The 17,171-nt window shown below is 64.9% G+C and overlaps 1 protein-coding gene and 1 non-coding gene across 2 annotated transcripts; one reads left to right on the forward strand and one right to left on the reverse strand.

The window, feature by feature from the left end:
- The first annotated feature begins 549 nt into the window (after positions 1 to 549).
- Positions 550 to 622, forward strand: TRNAE-CUC (transfer RNA glutamic acid (anticodon CUC)). Its single transcript has one exon. It is a non-coding gene; the product is annotated as a tRNA-Glu (tRNA).
- A 6,300-nt stretch (positions 623 to 6,922) lies between these two features.
- On the reverse strand, positions 6,923 to 16,943 carry EFNA3 (ephrin A3). Its single transcript, XM_058702067.1, has 5 exons — positions 16,699 to 16,943; positions 10,481 to 10,794; positions 8,459 to 8,524; positions 8,201 to 8,278; positions 6,923 to 7,989 (listed from the first exon to the last, which is right to left on the reverse strand). Exons 1-5 carry the CDS (start codon positions 16,821 to 16,823, stop codon positions 7,859 to 7,861), a joined length of 714 nt encoding a protein of 237 aa, XP_058558050.1. The 5' UTR covers positions 16,824 to 16,943; the 3' UTR covers positions 6,923 to 7,858.
- Positions 16,944 to 17,171: the final 228 nt, after the last annotated feature.

Genomic DNA, 17,171 nt, shown 5'->3' on the forward strand with positions numbered 1-17,171 from the left:
TCCTGTCAGGTCCACACATCTGTTTGGGGACCCAGACACACGGGAAGGGGCTGACAGCCAAATATTTGAAGAAACAGTGGCCCAAAGGCTTTCCAGTTTTGATGAAAACCATAAAGCCAGATATCCCAGAAGCCCCCAAGCCCCAAAGCACGAGACACATGAGGCAACTGCGTGCAGACACGTCGGAATCTGCCGTGAGCAGCAGTGATAAGGAGCAAATCCTAAGAGCAGCCGGAGGGAAAACATAGTACGTAAGCAGGAAAAGCGAAGCAGACTTCTTGTCAGAAACGACGGAGGCCCGAAGACAGGGCGGCAACGTCTTCATAAAAGTAAACACAGAATTCAGGGGAGATGGCAAACGCTGAAAGAATCCGTCGTCACCAGCAGGCCGGCACTAAAGAAAGCAATTTAAGTCCTTCAAGCAGAAGAAAAATGCCAGATGGAAACATCCATCTCTCCAAAGGAACGGACGAAGGGCACCAGGCAGGTAAACATGTGCCTGAGCATAAAAGGCCTTTTTCTTGTTTCAAAATTCTCTGTAAGAGAGGCGCCCGGCTGGCTCAGTCGGTAGAGCACGAGATTCTCGGTCTCGGGGTAGTGAGTTCAAGCCCCACGCTGGGTGTGGAGCCTACGTAAAGAAATGAAGTGAAATATAAAATAGAATAGAATAGAATAGAATAGAATAGAATCTCTTTAAGTGAGACCTGAGGGATTGAAGCAGAAATAACGTGTGGTCCCACCCGGCGAGCAGGAGGGAGAAGCGAAATGCTATCCCTTCAAAATGGAATGTAACACGTTCAAGATGCATTCTGTAATCCCAGAGGAACCGCGAAAACAAGTTTTCGAAGAGTATAGTTAATAAGCCAGTAAAGGAGACAAAGCAGAGTGGGGGTCACTGGCGTCCCCGGGACTCCGTGGCCCAGGGGGGTGGGTCCCCAGCGCCTCCAGATGTTGGGGACAGAATAAGTACTCAGAAAAGAGCTTCCTCTCCTGCCACCTTCTGGCAGTACATCCAGCCTATTTTTAACTTGAGTCTCTGTTTAAGTGCTTTTGGCTAAAAGAGAGCCCGCCGCTTCGGAGCCCCGGGCCGGCCACGGACTCCCCGGCTTCCCCAGCCCCGGTGGCCCCGGCCGCTCGGACGCCCCCCTTCCCAGCCATCTGTGCCCGGCGCGGGTGAGACACCTCCAGCGGGCGCGCGCACACGGCACCTGCAGGCACCTGGACACACGCGCACGCGGTGGGAGTGGTGCCCGCAGGGGTGCCCTGGGCCTCGGGGGCACTGGAACTGGAGGGTGCGTGCGGCAGGAGGGCGGCCTGCGGGGAGGCTGTGGTCTGCCGCCAGGGAGGACGCGGTGGCCTCTCGCGCTCTGTAGGAACCACAGACACCCCCAGCCCGCCGTCGCCTCTCCCGGGCCCCGGCCGCCCCTCTGGCGTCTCCTGTCTCCAGAGGCCCTCCGGCTTCGCTCGAAGCTCTGCCCACCGGCCGGCCAAATGGCCCTTTGATTCGGGGAGAGGACTAGGATGCCGGTGTGCTTGGCCTCACGCGTGGAGGATGCCCCCAAGGCCGGTTTTAGGGGCCTTCCTGGGGGTTCACTGACAGCACCCCTTTCCCACTGGCAGACCAGGTCCACCAACCACAGGCCTCAGGACCCGGAGCGCCAGGATCGTGCTCCAGGCCCACGGCTGGGCCCGGGCGTCTGCGCGCAGAGTGGGCGGTGCCAGCGCGGCGTGGCCCCACGTGGGACGCGGCCGCTGTCCCTGGGTGTCTCCCCCGGGCTCAGGCCTGGCGTGCGTGCACGCGTGTCCGCGGGAGGGGCTCTCTGGTCCCCAGCGCCTCTTCCTACGTGCTGTCTCCTCCTTCCCCAGCTAGGGGTGGGGGGCGCTGGCGGCCCCGGGAGGGGGTGTGCTGGGTGCGTGTGCGCCGGTGTGGATGCGAGCAGCGCCTCCCTCACCTGCTGTTTTGGGGGGGGGGGTACATCCTCGGGGCCCTAGGGGTTGTTTCTGTGTCCGGGGTGGCCGTCGGCCTGACCTGTAGGTCTCCAGAGGGTGTGAACGTGGCCTTGGTCTCCCCCACCGCCCGCCTCCTCCCTTCCCTGGATTTTCCTGGACTCCGGGCTTCGTCCAGTCGGTTCAGCGATGCCGTTCCTTGCGCGGACCCCTATTTGTTGAGTCGCCGCTGGCTGCCAGCCCCGCCCCGGAGCACGTCACCCTGTGAGCCCCCGCCTGTGGGTGGGCTTGTGTGTGCAGGCATCAGGGTGACCCTGCTGTGTGTGCCCGCGGCCTGTGGAGGGGTCCGCGTGGCCGAGGGAGCTGAGCAATTCCTGAACGTGTCAGCCATCCTGCTCCGCGTGGGGAGGGCCCGCGGGCCTCAGGTGCCCCTTCCCTTCAGCTGTGTAAACAGACCCCCGCCTTCCCTTCCGAGGCCCCTTCAGGACTGTGGCCCCGGCCCCCCTCCCTGAGCAGGGAGTGTGACGGACCGTGTGGGTCACGAGGTTGCAGGTGTGTGAGTGCGTGTGGGTCGGAGCGAGCAAGCGCGTGTGGGGCGTGAACGTGAGGCCCGAGCGTCGCCCTCGCCAGCACAGCCCTCACGAGCAGCTTGGGGGACCCCAGGCCGCTGGGGCCTAGCTCTCCCAGGTCTCTGGGCTGCTTCGTCCTCCCTTTTATGGCCAGGATCGGTGACGGTCCTGTAATTACCCCGAGCCGGACGCTGTGCGGAAAGCCAGGAGCTTGGCGCTGACCCCCCCGGGGGGCCAAGACACAAGAGGCCGGACCTCCCCGAGGTCCCACCCCAGGCGAGTCATGGCCTCTGCCTGCTCTTGCTGCCCCGGCTGGCCCGGTCCCGGTACCTCTGGGCTGTTCCCCGCGTCTGTCCGGGGCTGAGCTACCCAGCCCGTGTGTCCCTCACGCCAGCCTTGGCCTCTACCTAGCTCATGTCCTTTATCCCCACCTGTATCCCCCCCGGCCCAGCCTTGTTCCCTGGTCCCAGCCCGTGTCCCCTGGTCCCAGCCGTGTCCCTGGCCCCAGCCCGTGTCCCCTGGTCCCAGCCCGTGTCCACCCGGCCCAGCCATGTCCCTCGTCCCAGCCCGTGTCCCCCCAGCCCAGCCGTGTCCCCTGGTTCCAGCCCATGTCCCCTGGTCCCAGCCCGTGTGCCCGCAGCCCAGCTCAACCCATGCCGCTAGGTTTGCCAGCTGAGGAGAACAGGCAGGGTGGGGGAGACCGTGTGAGGCTTTGGGGCGGAGCAGCTCTGGCCAGACAGGACAGGACGGGCCACTCCCAAGGCCTCAGCGCCTAAAGTGGGAGGGTTAGGGGAGCAGGCCGAAAGGGGCAGGAGAGGCTGTGGGATGCGGGAGGTGTGGGGGCCTCACACCTTCTGGCAGCCCCCAGCAGGTGGTCCGGACACCGCAGGGCCCATGTGTGGCAGGGGAAGGAGGTGGCTCAGCCCTCCCTCCCCCTGCTTTGTCCAGTTTCTTCCGCCCAGCCCCCAATGTCCCTGAATGTCGTGCTCGGTCCCAGATGCCACAGGCAGGGATCCTGTGCTGGGCAGGCTCGGGGTCGCTGGTGTCTGTACATCTAAGTGTTGGCCTGTGTCCCCACCTCTCCCAGGCTCTGGGAACAAAAGTCTTGCCTGGGGAGGGGGGGGGGGTCCCAGTAGGACCCTTGGCTGAAGAGGAGAGGCACTTTCTCTATATTTGCTTTTTGGGGTGACTTAAGAGGTTTCAAATATCAGCCTTCAGTCCCTGGGAAGTTTTAAGTCTCTGGTGGGGCAAGGCTGCCTGATAGAAGAGACGAGAACTTGGGATACCTGAGTCCTGGGGCTTCTCTGCCATGGACACCCATCACTTGCCCTTTCTGAGCTTTAGTTTTTTCCTGTCTTCTTTTTTTTTTATGTTTATTTATTTATTTTGAGAGAGAGAGAGAGAGAGAGAGAGCCGTCATATGCGCAAGCAGAGAAGGGGCAGAGAGAGAGGGGGAGAGAGAATCTCAAGCAGGCTCCAGGCTCTGAGCTGTCAGCACAGAGCCCGATGTGGGGCTTGAACCACAACCATGGGATCATGACCTGAGCCGAAATCGAGTCACTCAACCGACTGAGCCCCCCAGGCACCCCAAATGTCCTTTTTTTTTTCTTTAAAGTTTTATTTATTTAAGTAATCTCTACAGCCAACAAGGGGCTCTAACTCATGACCTGGAGGTCCAGAGTCACAGGCTCCTCTGATGGAGCCAGGCTAGTTTTCCTTAAAATGTGGGGTTCAGGGGCGCCCGGGCGGCTCAGTCGGTTGAGCGGCCGACTTCGGCTCAGGTCACGATCTCGCGGTCCGTGAGTTCGAGCCCGCGTCGGGCTGTGTGCCGACGGCTCGGAGCCTGGAGCCTGCTTCAAAGTCTGTGTCTCGCTCTCTCTGCCCCTCCCCCCACTCACACTCTGTCTCTCTCTCTCTCAAAAATAAATAAACATTAAAAAAATTAGAAAGAAAACATTAAAGCATAGCAAATCTGGGGCGCCTGCGTGGCTCAGTCGGTGAAGCGTCCGACTTCGGCTCAGGTCACGATCTCGCGGTCCGTGAGTTCGAGCCCCGCGTCGGGCTCTGGGCTGACGGCTCAGAGCCTGTTTCCGATTCTGTGTCTCCCTCTCTCTCTGCCCCTCCCCTACTTGCAGTCTGTCTTTCTCTCAAAAATGAATAAACAGTAAAAAAAACTTTTTTTGAATCTGGGGTTCAGACTGGCTCAGCCAATCCAGATTGGAGGCCTTTTGCTGTCTTTCTCCAAAGACCCCGAGTGACTTTGGTGGAGGGGCCATCAGGATTTGTGGGAAGCAGTTCCGGGCGGTGGTGCAGGCTGTAATGGAGTGTGGTGTCCGTCGGACCCACCTTGAATGCCAGCCGTGCCAGCATGTGTGGCCCTGATCGCAGGACACAGCTCCTTAAACTCTCAGGCTTCCCATCTGTGCTGTTGGGACAGCGAGGCGTCCAAGGGCACGGAAACACGGGGTGCAGCGCCTGGCACGTAGCACATGCTTGGTAAATGGGAGCTGGCTTGTTCTAGTTCCTTCCCCCAGATGCCCGGGCCTCTGTCTTCCCATGGCTGCATTTTTGAACCTGCTAAGCCCTCCCCATCTCAGCGCTCTGCCCCCCCTCCTCGTCCCCTGTGGCCCTGGGATTTGAGGACCTACAGCTTAGGCCCACCGCGTTGGCTCCTTCAAGGCCCTCCACTCTCCCCAGGGGCTGCCAGCTATGTGTACCTCCTCCCAGCAGCCTCTTTCCTGTGTCCCCAGGCACAGGGGTATGTTCCCCTCCACGTTCCCACAGCCCCCTGGCATTTAACCATGTAACACTCGGTGTTGTCCTGTGTGTGTGTGTGTGTGTGTGTGTGTGATCGATCCCTCTTCACATGGCAACACACGCTAAATTATGAGCTTATTGGAGGCAGAGACTGTGTCTTTGCACCCCCAGCACCCAGGATAGAGCCTGGCCTGGAGACCATGACCGAATGGACGAACCTACCTTTTCAGTTGTGTCTCCAGGTGGGGAGCCTCAGACTGGTGTCCTGGCTGCCCCTGGTCCTTTCCCCACTGCCCTCCCTCCCCTACTGCTCTGCCAGCAGGAAACCTACCCGCTCTCCACGGTCCAGAAGAAATTCCAGTTCCCGTGTTTCATGAGTACAGAGTGAAGACCCGGTCCCTGCCAGAGAGGGGCTCGTTCTCAGAATGCAGCTGGTGAGAGCCACCAGGGGCCAAGGCCCTCACCCAGGACCCAGCCTGCCCACACAGTGCCAGTCGGAGAACCAGGGTGCGATGGGCCCCAAGGGTGTGCAGCTTGGAAGAAGGCGCCCCCTCCCTGGTGGGGTTCGGCCTGTGTCGTCACCCACACTCAGTGCCCACCCTGGCCTCTCCCAGCCTGGCAGGGCCATGTGACCGCGTCACCTGCTCGCCTGTCTTTTGTTTTCTGTCTCCTCTCTCCTGACAGATGGAGGGTGGCAGAGGCCCCAGCAGCAGCAAACTCAGCCCTTGCGCCATAGTGTTTGTTTGTTTTTTTTAATTTTTGAGAGAGCGAGCGAGCATGCGAGCAGGGGAGAGGGGCAGAGGGAGAGAGAGAGAATCCCAAGTAGGCTCAGTGTGGAGCCTGATGCAGGGCTCAATCCCCTGACCCCGGGATCGTGACCTGAGCTGGCATAAAGCCCAGCTGACCGATCCACCCCTGCGCCCCCAGCCATAACGTTTTAAATGAACAAAATAAAATCACAAAGGATTATGAAGGAAACCAATCACATGGAAACACAGTTAACAAAACATTTACATTTTTTTGGTATAGTAATATGTACACTTCTTTAATACATGAAAAACAAGGCAGGCCTAACAACTCCGGTCGTTTCAACGCAAGGATGAGAGCGAATGGTTATTTTGAGAGATGTTCAAAACTGTAACGCAGCCCGAAAACATCTGGGATTTCTGTTGGTTACAAAGAAGCAACTATTTTGGCTTGTGGCCGGAGCACATAAGAGAATGTTTAATTTCAGTTACAGGTGAGTGAAAACAGAGATGTAACTTTTATCCCGTCTGGGTTCACAACCCCCTGAAATCCACAGACCCCAGTCAAGGACCTGATTGCAGAATGGAACGGGAAGAAAAGGCGGCAACCCCCATTCGTGGAGCTGTACGCTTCCGCTGCCATTTAATCCTCACACGTGTTACAATTTTCTGATGAGAAACACGACCCTCCGAGGGTGGATGATGCGCCCTAAGTCGGCCAGGCCCGGCTGGGAGCCCCTGGTGCTCGCTGGACACGGAGCGGCCCCCTCACGGGAGACAGAGCCCGGACCGAGGTGTTCAGTTGCTCCTTTGGCCCCAGAATCCCCTCCCCGACCCTGTGCCCTGTGGGGTTTAACCAGTGTCCGGAAGGGTGGTGGCCCCTGAAATCACACACACTCGATGATTTTTATCTCCAGTTTATTTTTTTAGACTAAGAGCAGAGTATGAAAGTCACAGCCAAAGCACTTGAAAAAGGCCCAGGAGGATGGGTGGGGCCACGGAGGGTGGGCGGGGCCAGGTCCTGGGACTGGGGTCCCGGCTCAGGGCTGGAGGGGAGGGGGGGCGCTGTTGTCTCACGGTCTCCAAAAGTGTCTGTGCGTTGCATAGGCCTTGTCTTCACAGAAGACAAAAGAGGGGCCAGGGGGCCCCCCGAAGGGGGGGGGGCCTAGCCTGGTGGGGAAGGGGTCTGAAGCTGGAAGGGGAAGTCAGGGAAGGTCAGGGACCGAGGAGGGGGAGGGAGTCGTCCGTCTGTACATTATATATAGAGATACAGAGTCTGTACATGCCTGCTGGCACCCCGGTGCCCACCCGTTGCCACCCTTGTCCACTGCCCGCCCTCCCCAGGGGTGTCTACTTGTAAACTTGGATTCAATCCAAACCACAATCCTGGGGGCGGGGGTGGGAGGAGGAGGACGTGCTTATTGCTGTAAACAGGGGGAGGGGGCAGTGGGCGCTGCCACCCCCTCGCCCATCTAGTCCCCTCCCTGGGTTCCGCCCCTAGAAGAGAACGACGGGGGTGCCTCCCACGCTCGGATGCGCGCTCTCCGGGGCATACCTGTCTCTGGTGGGGACAACAGGAGAGGGTACCAGGGATCAGAGAAAGGTCCCGGAGCCCCAGGGCCACCCGGGGCCCGGGGCTGTGCCTGCGTCTGGTCCACTCCAGTGCCCTACGCGGGGAGAGCGGGGGCAAAGGGGACGGGCACAGAGGTACGGTGCAGGCCCCACTGCCAGCCACAGCAGGAGGGGGCCTAGGCCCCACAGCTGGACTTCCCTTGGAGAGGCCAGAGTCCCCCTGCCCTTTCCCAGCCCCGCGTCCCCCCGCCAAGGGAGGGGGCAGAGCTAGGAGGCCAGGAGCGTCATAAGGAAGAAGGCGATGCCCGCCGCCAGGGGCAGGTGTTCCCGCTTGGGGCTGGTCCCACTCACGCTCTTCTCAAGCTTGGGCACCTGGGGGTTCTCTCCCTCAAAGTCTTCTGTGGGCAGACAGATAGAGAGACTGGTGAGGGCTGGGCCGCGCGCCCGGGCGGGGCACGCGGCAGCGGCAGCAGCGGTGGAGCCGGGACGTGACCACCCACGGGGTGCGAGGGGTGCGTGCCCCCCGGGGGAGGCATGCGAGGTGGGCAGGCACCGGGGAGGGGGCTGCGGTTCCAGCAGTGGCCACCAGAGGGCGCTGCGCAGACTCACCCAGCACGTTGATCCTCACATGGGGGCCCATGGTGAACTGGGGGAGGGTGGGGGCCGGCTTCTCCCCGGAATGCGATGCTGCGGGGTGGGGCGCGAGGGGGAGAGAGGAGGGGAGAGTCAGGGCCAGGACACCCCCCCCTCGCTACAGCTGGGGAGCGAGCCCCCGCTCCTTGCCCCCCCCTCCGCCCCCGGGAGCCAGGGGAGCCCCGAAGCAGGGAGCGGGGGATGGGGTCGCGGCCGGGCGCCGGAGGTACTCACTGGAAGCACAGCAGACGAACACCTTCATCCGCAGACACTTCCAGTGCAGACTGTGGGTGGGCGTGGCTGGGGACGAGACGGGGCCTGAGCTGTGTTCTGCGGGCCCACGCCCCGCCCCCTCTCGCCCTCCGCACCGCCACCTGCCCCGGGCAGCGTCCTTCCGGCTCCCGTACCCTTGGACTTGGCTTGCGGTGGCTCCGCCGGCAGCCCGCGAAGCCCTTTTGGTCCCAGCCCTCAAGAAACTCTGAGCCCTGAGGTCTCAGCCCTGGAACGTCCCTCCCGGAAGCAGTGACCCTGCGACCGACCCTTCAGGCTGTCACTAAACCTCTCAGCCTCGGACGCTGTCCGGCTGGAAGCCCTAAGGCCACCAGGCCCCACGCATCATCCCGAGGTGTCACTCCCAGCGATGCAGACCACATGGCACCCACGTGGGCCCGCCCCGGCCCCTGCGACCCCAGCCCTGGTCATCACTGTGACACTTTCCTTTAGGCCCACCTCCACCCCGTCCCCATCCCCGGATCCTGGGGACCCCAGCGTCTGCCCCTCTCAGATACTTTTTTAGGCCCCGCCCCAGCCCCTGGGGACACCACCCCCTGGCCGCCACTCACGCTTAGGCCCCGCCCATTCCCCCAGCCTCACTCTCCCTGCCGTCACTGACGCTCTTAGGCCCCGCCCCGGTCCCTTGAGTCTTCACTTCTGTCACTCATTCTCCTTCGGGACCCGCCCCCAGGACCCCATTCCCTGGTCATCACTCTTTAGACCCTGCCTCCAGGACCCCACCCCCTGGCCGTCACTCAGGTACTCCTTAGGTCCCGTCCCTGGGACCCCCCCCCACCCCCCCACCTCTGGCCATCACTCAGGTACTCTCCTTCGGGCCCTGCCCCAGGACCCTAGCCATCACTCAGGTACTCTTTAGGCCCTGCTCCCAGGACCCCAGCCCGTGGCAGTCACTCCTTAGGCCCCGCCCCTGGAGCCCCGCGCCCTGGACGTCACTCAGATACTCTTAGGCCCCGCCCCTGGGACCCAACCCCGTGGCCCCCCCCATCCCCTGGCCATCACGCAGGTACTCTTTAGGCCCCGACCCCACCCCCAGGATGTCACTCAGATACTCTTTAGGTCCTGTCCCTGGGACCCCCACACCCTGGTCATCACTCCTTGGGCCCCGCCCCCAGGAACGCCCTGGTCGTCACTCAGGTACTCTTTAGGCTCCGCCTCTGGGACCTCCACTCCCTGGCCATCACAGGTACTTTTTAGGCCCCCATTCCTGGGACCCCACACCCCTGGTCATCACTCACTCTCCTTAGGCCCCGCCTGTGGGACCCCACCCCATGGCCATCACTCCTTAGGCCCCGCCCCCTAGACCCCACCCCTCTGGCCGTCACTCAGGTACTCTTTAGGCCCCGCCTCTGGGACCCCCACTCCCTGGCCATCACTCAGGTACTCTTTAGGCTCCGCCTCCGGGACCCCACACCCCTGGTCATCACTCAGTCTCCTTAAGCCCTGCCTCTGGGACCCCACCCCATGGCCACCACTCCTTAGGCTCGGCCCCCGGGACCCCACCCCCCCTGGCCAATACTCAGGTACTTTTTAGGCCCCGTCCCCGGGACTCCACCCCCCCCCCCCCCGGCCGCCACTCAGGTACTCTTTAGGCCCCGCCTCTGGGACACCACCCCATGGCCATCACTCCTTAGGCCCCGCTCCTTAGACCCCACCCCCTAGCCGTCACTCAGGTACTCTTTAGGCCCCGCCTCCGGGACCCCACACCCCTGGTCATCACTCAGTCTCCTTAGGCCCCGCCTCTGGGACCCCACCCCATGGCCATCACTCCTTAGGCTCCGCCCCCGGAACCCCACCCCCCCCGGCCATTACTCAGGTACTTTTTAGGCCCCGCCCCCGGGACTCCACCCCCGGGCCGCCACTCAGGTACTCTTTAGGCCCCGCCCCGAAACCCCGCCCCCGGCCGGCACTCCTTAGGCCCCGCCCCCGGGATCCCCCCGGGCCCCGCCGCCGGCCGTCACTCACAGATATAGTAGTACTCGTGGCCCGCGTGGAACTCGTAGCCCAGCGAGAAGGCGCTGTAGCGCTGGAACTTCTCCGAGAACTTGATGGGGCTGTGGGGGGCGTGCGGGCGGTTGCACTCCCAGCGCTTGAAGCCTTGGCTGGCGTTGCAGGTGCGGTAGCCGGCGCGGCTCACCATGTACAACACGTACTGCTCCGCCCCGCCCCCGGGGCCCGGCCCCGCCCCGGGGCCCACCCCCGAGCTGTTGTAGTGAGGGCAGTAAATATCCAGATAATCGTTCACATTCACCTGCACCGTGTAGCCCTCTCGCCGCAGGCTGTGGGAGAGAGGAAGCGGGTCAGGGAGGAGAAACCCCACGCCAACCCTCTTCCCATCCCGCCGCTCCGCAGACCTTCCCCTGGGTCTGCGGAGCCTCCCCGAGTAGCTGCGGAGCCGCCTCTCCGCTCAGTCCCGGTCCCCTGGGCCCTAGCGCCACCGGTCCCCCGCTACCCGCCCAGGCCCACGCCTCCTCCTGTCCTTCTCTTGGTGGCCGCCAGGGGGCAGCAGAGGCGCAGGGAAGCCCGGCCTTCCTCGGAAGGAAAAGAGAGGCGGAGGAGAAGGGAACGTTCGCTTTGGTTACCACAGAAACGGCGCAGGCCCCTGCGACTCCCAGACCCAGGCCCGGATTTCCTCCGTCCATCCCCCATAATTCAGCGCTGGGGAGGAGTGATAGGGGCACGGAAGGGAAGGGTGAAGGCGGGAGGGGTCCCCTCCCAGAGATGCGCACCCTCCATCGCCTCTCCCGGCACGCTTTCCTGCCGCTGCCGGCCCACCCCCAAGGCCAGTCGGACAGCACCTGCCCTCACACACGCCTGTGCGGACGCTCCACGCAATACCCACCGAAGTCCTGTGGCACACACAAATATGTCCACGGTGCAGCGGGCGGCCTAGCTTGGGTGTGTGCTGGGCCCGCGCACCGGTGTTGCTTGACCCCAGCAGTCTCCAGCTCTGTCCCTGCCCCCACTCCCCCCTGGCACGCGCGCGCACACGCACACACGCACACTGGCACACGCTCTTCTCTACAGTACTACTGGCAATTAAGGTCCCCAATAACGTGATACAACACGTCGGGGAGAGCTAAGGGACTCCACAGCAAGGCTCCACGTGGTATCATGCCCACCGGCCCAGAGTTCTGTCTCTATACATCTTCCTCCCCAACCTGGCACCACTGGCCCCTTAATGGTGCCAGGCAGAGTAGTGGGCACAGTGCCCAGACAAGATGGCTGTGCCACTGACTCCCCAGATCGTTCTACGGGACACAGAAGCAGATGCTGGGTCCTTCATAATCCCCACCTGCCTTGCTGATTATCATCAAAGGGCTGGTCTTAATGCCCTCTATGGTGGTGCCGAGCGCTGTGGGGTGAAAAACATCTGAATGGAGAAACAAACTCGGAGAGTAGGCAGGAGTTTCCCCCGGTTTCTTCCGCACACGTCCTGGCAGGGACAGGTGGACGTGGTGGACACAGGAGGCCTGGGGTACTTGGCAGAAGGTCAAACCACTGGGGTCCCTAGTCCCTGGGAACTCCCTGAAGGGAGGCGCGGGCTCCCCCTGTCACCAGGCACCTCCCAGCTCCACAAATAGTAATTAGATTCATTAGGAAAACAGGCTTGGAGGCCTCTGAATTGGGTGGGGCCTCGAGGGTCCCTCCCCACCTTCTCCTCCTTCCATGGCCTTGCCTGGGCCGCCCCCTCCCCAAGCACTCCCTGCCAAGCCAGGCGCTAAGCAGACAGGGGAGAGCTGGTGCTGGGGCATCCCAGGAGAATGGGCAGAGCCTCCTTGAGTCATCAGGAATGCCACCAGCCCCACTCAGTTCCCACAGGAGTGATGGGTCACTCAGGCCCCTCCCTGGCCCTGGCACTCAGGTGGGCAGGAATCTCGGCCTGGGGCACCAGGAGCAGGAAAACGGGTTAGACCAGGCCTGGCTTCTGGCGCCACCTGGGTTTGCCTCTCTATCCCCAGCTTCCAAGTCTACCCTTCCTCCCTCCCCCACAGGCTCTGAGGAGGGGGCCACCAGTGAAAGGGTGCCAGGCCTGCAGCAGCACAGCCACCCGGGGCCTCTGTCCTGGAGCTTCCCCCAGGTTTCCAGCCCTGCTCTGCAGTGGTCCCTCCCTGGGGCGCCTTCCCGGGAGCACAACCCACTCCCGCAAGGAGTCAGCCAAAGCCAGAGCCACTGGGACGGGTTCCTCTGTTTCTTCAACAGGGCGGGGACTAGCCTTATGGAAAGGTCGGTGGGTGACTACAGTGAAGAGAGGCCACCTTTGACCTGTCCGTCCCCAGGCTGGGTGGCAGGAACAGTCCCTGGAGTGGCCCCGCGCCATGGGCACGTGAGAGGAAAGCCTGGTCGTGGAATGATTGCAGGCAGCAGCCGGGATTGGGGGGGGGGGGGAGCGGGACTGGGTGCCAGAGTCCCCAGTCACAACTCGTGGGAGACCCGAGTGAGGTGTCCGCTTGGCTTGGGCACTTTAATTGAATGTGCCATCCTCCCTGCCCTGGCAGCGAAGAGGGAGGGGCCGCTAGGCCCAGCGCGGCTGGCAGCTAACGCCTCCTGGGGGGGTGGGGGGGGGGGACGCGGGTCCCCATCCCCGGGAGGGGGCAGGGGGTGGGCTGCGGGGGCCGTGTGCCTGTCCCCTCGAACAGTTCTCCGTTCTTCCCCACTTCACCCCCTCCCAGCCTCCACCTCTTTCGCAGAAAGACCGGTGTTGACGCACCCCACCTGGAGGGGGTGCCCCCTCACCCCGTTATTTTGTCTCTCCCGGCCCTCGCCGCCTCCGGGGCGCATTCCGACCCTTCTCCGTCACTCCTTCAGGGCCCCGCCTGCTCCAACCCGGTGGGGTGGGCGGCGGGGGAGCAGGGAAGGGCAAACCTCTCCCCGCGGGGCAATTAGGGGCAGGTAAACAGGGTGCCTAACGAGACCAGGGAGCAGGCAAAGCATCCCGGGGGGACCCGAACGTGTTCACCCCCCCGCCCCCACCCAGGAAGCCGGGACGCAGAGCTCTCCCAGGGCAGGAGGGATGGAGCGACGCCGACCCGGGCTCGCCACCCCTCTAGAGCGCGCCCCCGAGGCGGCGCGCCGCTCGCTCCCGCAGGCGAGGCCGGACCACGTGCGCGCCCGGCCCGGGGTGGGCGGGTGGCGGGAACGTTCGCGGGGCGCGCGTGCTCGCCGACACCCCCGCACCCCGCGGGCGCTCGGGGCGCCCCGCCCCGCCGGGCCCCGCCGGCCCCCGCCGGCCCCCGGCCCGGGCTTCTCCCGCCGGCGTCGGGTGGGGGAGCGTCCGCGCGCCCCGCATCCCCGCCCCCTCCCTGCGACAGCGGCGGCGGCGGCGAAGGTTTATTGATCTGCAGCGGCGGCGAAGAGCGAGAGACCAGCCGAAGGCGAGACACACAGAAACGGAGTGAGACGCGCACCGAGAGGGGTGACTAAGAGGCCCGAGTGCCCGAGAGGGGCCGGGCGTGAGAGCCCGCGAAAGAGAGGGCCCAGAATCGCGGAGAGCGCGAGGATGCGGATGGGACTGAAGCTGGGGACGAAGACAGGCCTGGGGGGAGGTAGGCGCGCAGGGGCAGGCGGGGAGGCCCGCAGACAGCACAGCCCAGACGGCTCTGAGCGGCGGCGCGGGGGTGCGGGGCACAGGCTCGTGGCCGGGAGGAGACACGCAGGGGACAGGCCACCAGGGACCTGGTGCAGCCTCAATAAATATTTGTTGAATGAACGTGTGAATGAAAGCGAGATCAGCAACAGAAACATTCCAGAGAGAGGGGTAGGAGCCAGCCAAGGGAAGAGGTTCCGGGCTTCCTGAGTTAGGGGCGAAGGACGACACCTTGCTTAGTTCTGCGAAGAAACGAGGCACAGACCAGGGGGCATACACATTTGGCCATCGGCTGGTCCGCCCACCCCCACCCCCAATTCAATTCCGGGCTCAGGGGACCCCTCGACCTCACATTCTCCTTCTTCCCTCCAGTATAGTACGGCCCCCCCCCCACCGTCCCCAGTTTCTGGGCCACGTTGGGAACTGGTCTTCCCAATTACAGGGGAGCACACGGAGGGACTGAGTCGGGGGACAGGGGGCGAGATCATGACCGCTGTGCGGGGCACTGCCCCCAGGTCTGTCAAAGGAGGCCTCTGCACGTGTCCCACCAGCACCCTCCCACGTGACCCCAGGAGGCGGGGTCGCAAGACCCTCTCCACGTGACCCCAAGGGGCAGAGACCCTCAGCACGTGATAGGGGGGTGGGAGCCCGGCGCCCAGCTCACGTGACCGGGGGGAGGGGGCGCGGGAGCCTGTGGCTCGGCCCGGCCCCGCCCCCAGCTCCCTGGCCCTCTCCACTCCCGGCTCCCGAGCACGTCGCTCTCACGATTTATGGGGCCGCGGCTGCCGCAGTGAGGGAGCCGGGGAGCCCGGGCGCAGCGGCAACAAAGGCCGAGGAATCGAGGCGGGGGCGGCGGCGTCCTCCCTGCCGGGTGCGCGCCCCCTCCCACCTCTGCCGGTCCAGACCCGTGGGGGGGGGGGGCGCGGAGGACGGACAGGAGGCTCCCGGAACCGGGAGCCCCCACCCCCTCCCAGGGCCTTCACCTGCGCCCAGGTGTATGCGGGGGAGGGGAACCTGATCAACAGCGTCGCCCACCGCCCCCTCCCCGGCCATTCCCGCATACTCCCGGCCCCGGCTTCTCTTAAGAACGCTGGGGTGCCCCAAGGGTGGTGGGGCCCCAGGGTCCCTCACCTGCGTACTCGCCACTCCCCGCCAGACTCTAGCGGGGCGGGGGGCGGACGTGCGAGTCTGGGGGAGGGGGACGAGCTGGATAGAACCGGGGAGTCCGCCCCCAGCACCCCCCGGAGTTCTTCGAGTCCCGCTCCGGGGGACGAGGGGGAGGGGCCTCGTCCCCACCCCCGAGGTTTCCATGGGAAGCGAGAGGGGGGCGTCGTCGGCTCATCCCCACCCCCAGTCTGACACTCCGGGCGCGAGGAGGGAGAGAGGGGGAGGCGCGGAGCCCCAAACAACAAAGAGCGGAGCGGCGAGCGGCAGCCCCTCCCCCGGAAGGTTGGGGGTCGCGGCCGCCCGGCCCTCCCGGTCCCCTCCCCTGGGGCTTCGCCGTTTGCTCCCGGGTCGTCCCCCAGGGTGGGGAGCCAGAGGCAGTGCCGCCGCCGCCCGGGCAGGAGTGACAGTGACCCCCCCGCCTCCCCAGGGATGCCCCCGACACACAGACACACACGGAGGCGGCCGGGGTGATACGCACGGAGGCACGGCGGGGAGGAGAGGACAAGGGCAGCGAGGACTGAGCACACTGAGGACCCGGCCGCCGCGCCACACACCCGGGGAAACCACCCGGCCGCCCTGACACCCGCCCAGACCGCGGCGGCGCCGGCGGCCACCCCAGCCCAGACGCGGCCGGCCACGCGGACGGCGGCCGCAGCCCCCTCCCCGCCCCGCCGCCCCCCTCCCACCCCCAGACGATCGCCGACGCAGACACACAAATCACACACTCAGACACACACGCACACTGACAGCCGCGCACGCCCGCTCACACTCGAGCCACACGCCGTCCCCAGGCCGGGCGTGTGTGTGCGCGCGCGTGTGACACGCCGACATCTGCCTGCCTCTCTCCCTTTCACCGGTACCCCACGTTTCCGTCGTCACCCAGCAGCACCTCCAGGACCCCCGCCTCGGCGACCCAGCCCCCGCTCACCCCAGCCGGGCTTTTCCCCACAATCAGGGCAACCGGTTCGCCTTGGTTCTGGGGCGGTGCTCGGCCGGACTCCCTGCCTCAGCTCTGGACCCCACTTTTCAAAAGCAAGAGTCCTAGACCCAAGCCCTCGAAAGCCTCACCGTGAAAACAGGTCATCGCCGCCCCCCCCCCCAAGTGCGACGGCCCAGCACGGCCCAAGGGGGCGAAGATGGGGGGGCGGTGGGATGGGGGCGCGCGCTATCCCAGCGGCGGGCTCCGAGAGAAGGCAAGGTGGGGTGCGGCGTCCGCACGGCCCAAGTCCTCCTTCCCAAACCTCAACAGCCTCTTTCCGACACCCCCCCTCCCCGAGTTTCGCGGACGCCCACAGACTGTGTGCCCCGGTCCCTCGCCCCCAGCCCCCCAGCCCCCAGCCGTGTCTCCCAGGACCCCCACCGCAGGTGCCCTCAGGACTCCCCCTCTCGCCGCCGCGGGACGCGCGGGCTCCCCGGGCCCCCGACTCACTGCTGGTTGGAGCTGTTCCAGTACACCGCATGCCGGTTCCCCAGCGCCCCCCCGGGCCCCTGGGCCAGCAGCGGCAGCAGCGGCACGGGCACGAGCAGCAGCAGCAGCAGCAGCGGCGCCGCCATCCCCGGAGCCGCCGCCGCCGCCGCCCCCCGACTGAGCCCCGCGCTCCCGGCTTCTCGCCTCCCAGCTCCCCGCCGCCGCCGCCGCCGCCGCCGCCGCCGCCGCCGGCCCCCGAGCCGTAGGCCACGCCCCCAGCCCTTCCCTCCGCCCTCCGGGCGCGCCCCCGAAGCCCCGCCCCGGGCGCGCTCCCGCCTGGCCCCGCCCCGCTCGGGCGCCGAGCGTGCGGCGTGGGGCGGCGGGGGACCGCGCTGGCCCCCTCGGGCGGCGGCGGCGCGCGCCTCGTCTCTCCCTGCCGGTCTCGAGTTCCCTGGAGAAGGATTAGGGAGGCCCGGACAGGGATCTCGATCTCG

Source organism: Neofelis nebulosa, chromosome 15 (genome assembly GCF_028018385.1).
Source record: "Neofelis nebulosa isolate mNeoNeb1 chromosome 15, mNeoNeb1.pri, whole genome shotgun sequence".
NCBI lineage: Eukaryota > Metazoa > Chordata > Mammalia > Carnivora > Felidae > Neofelis > Neofelis nebulosa.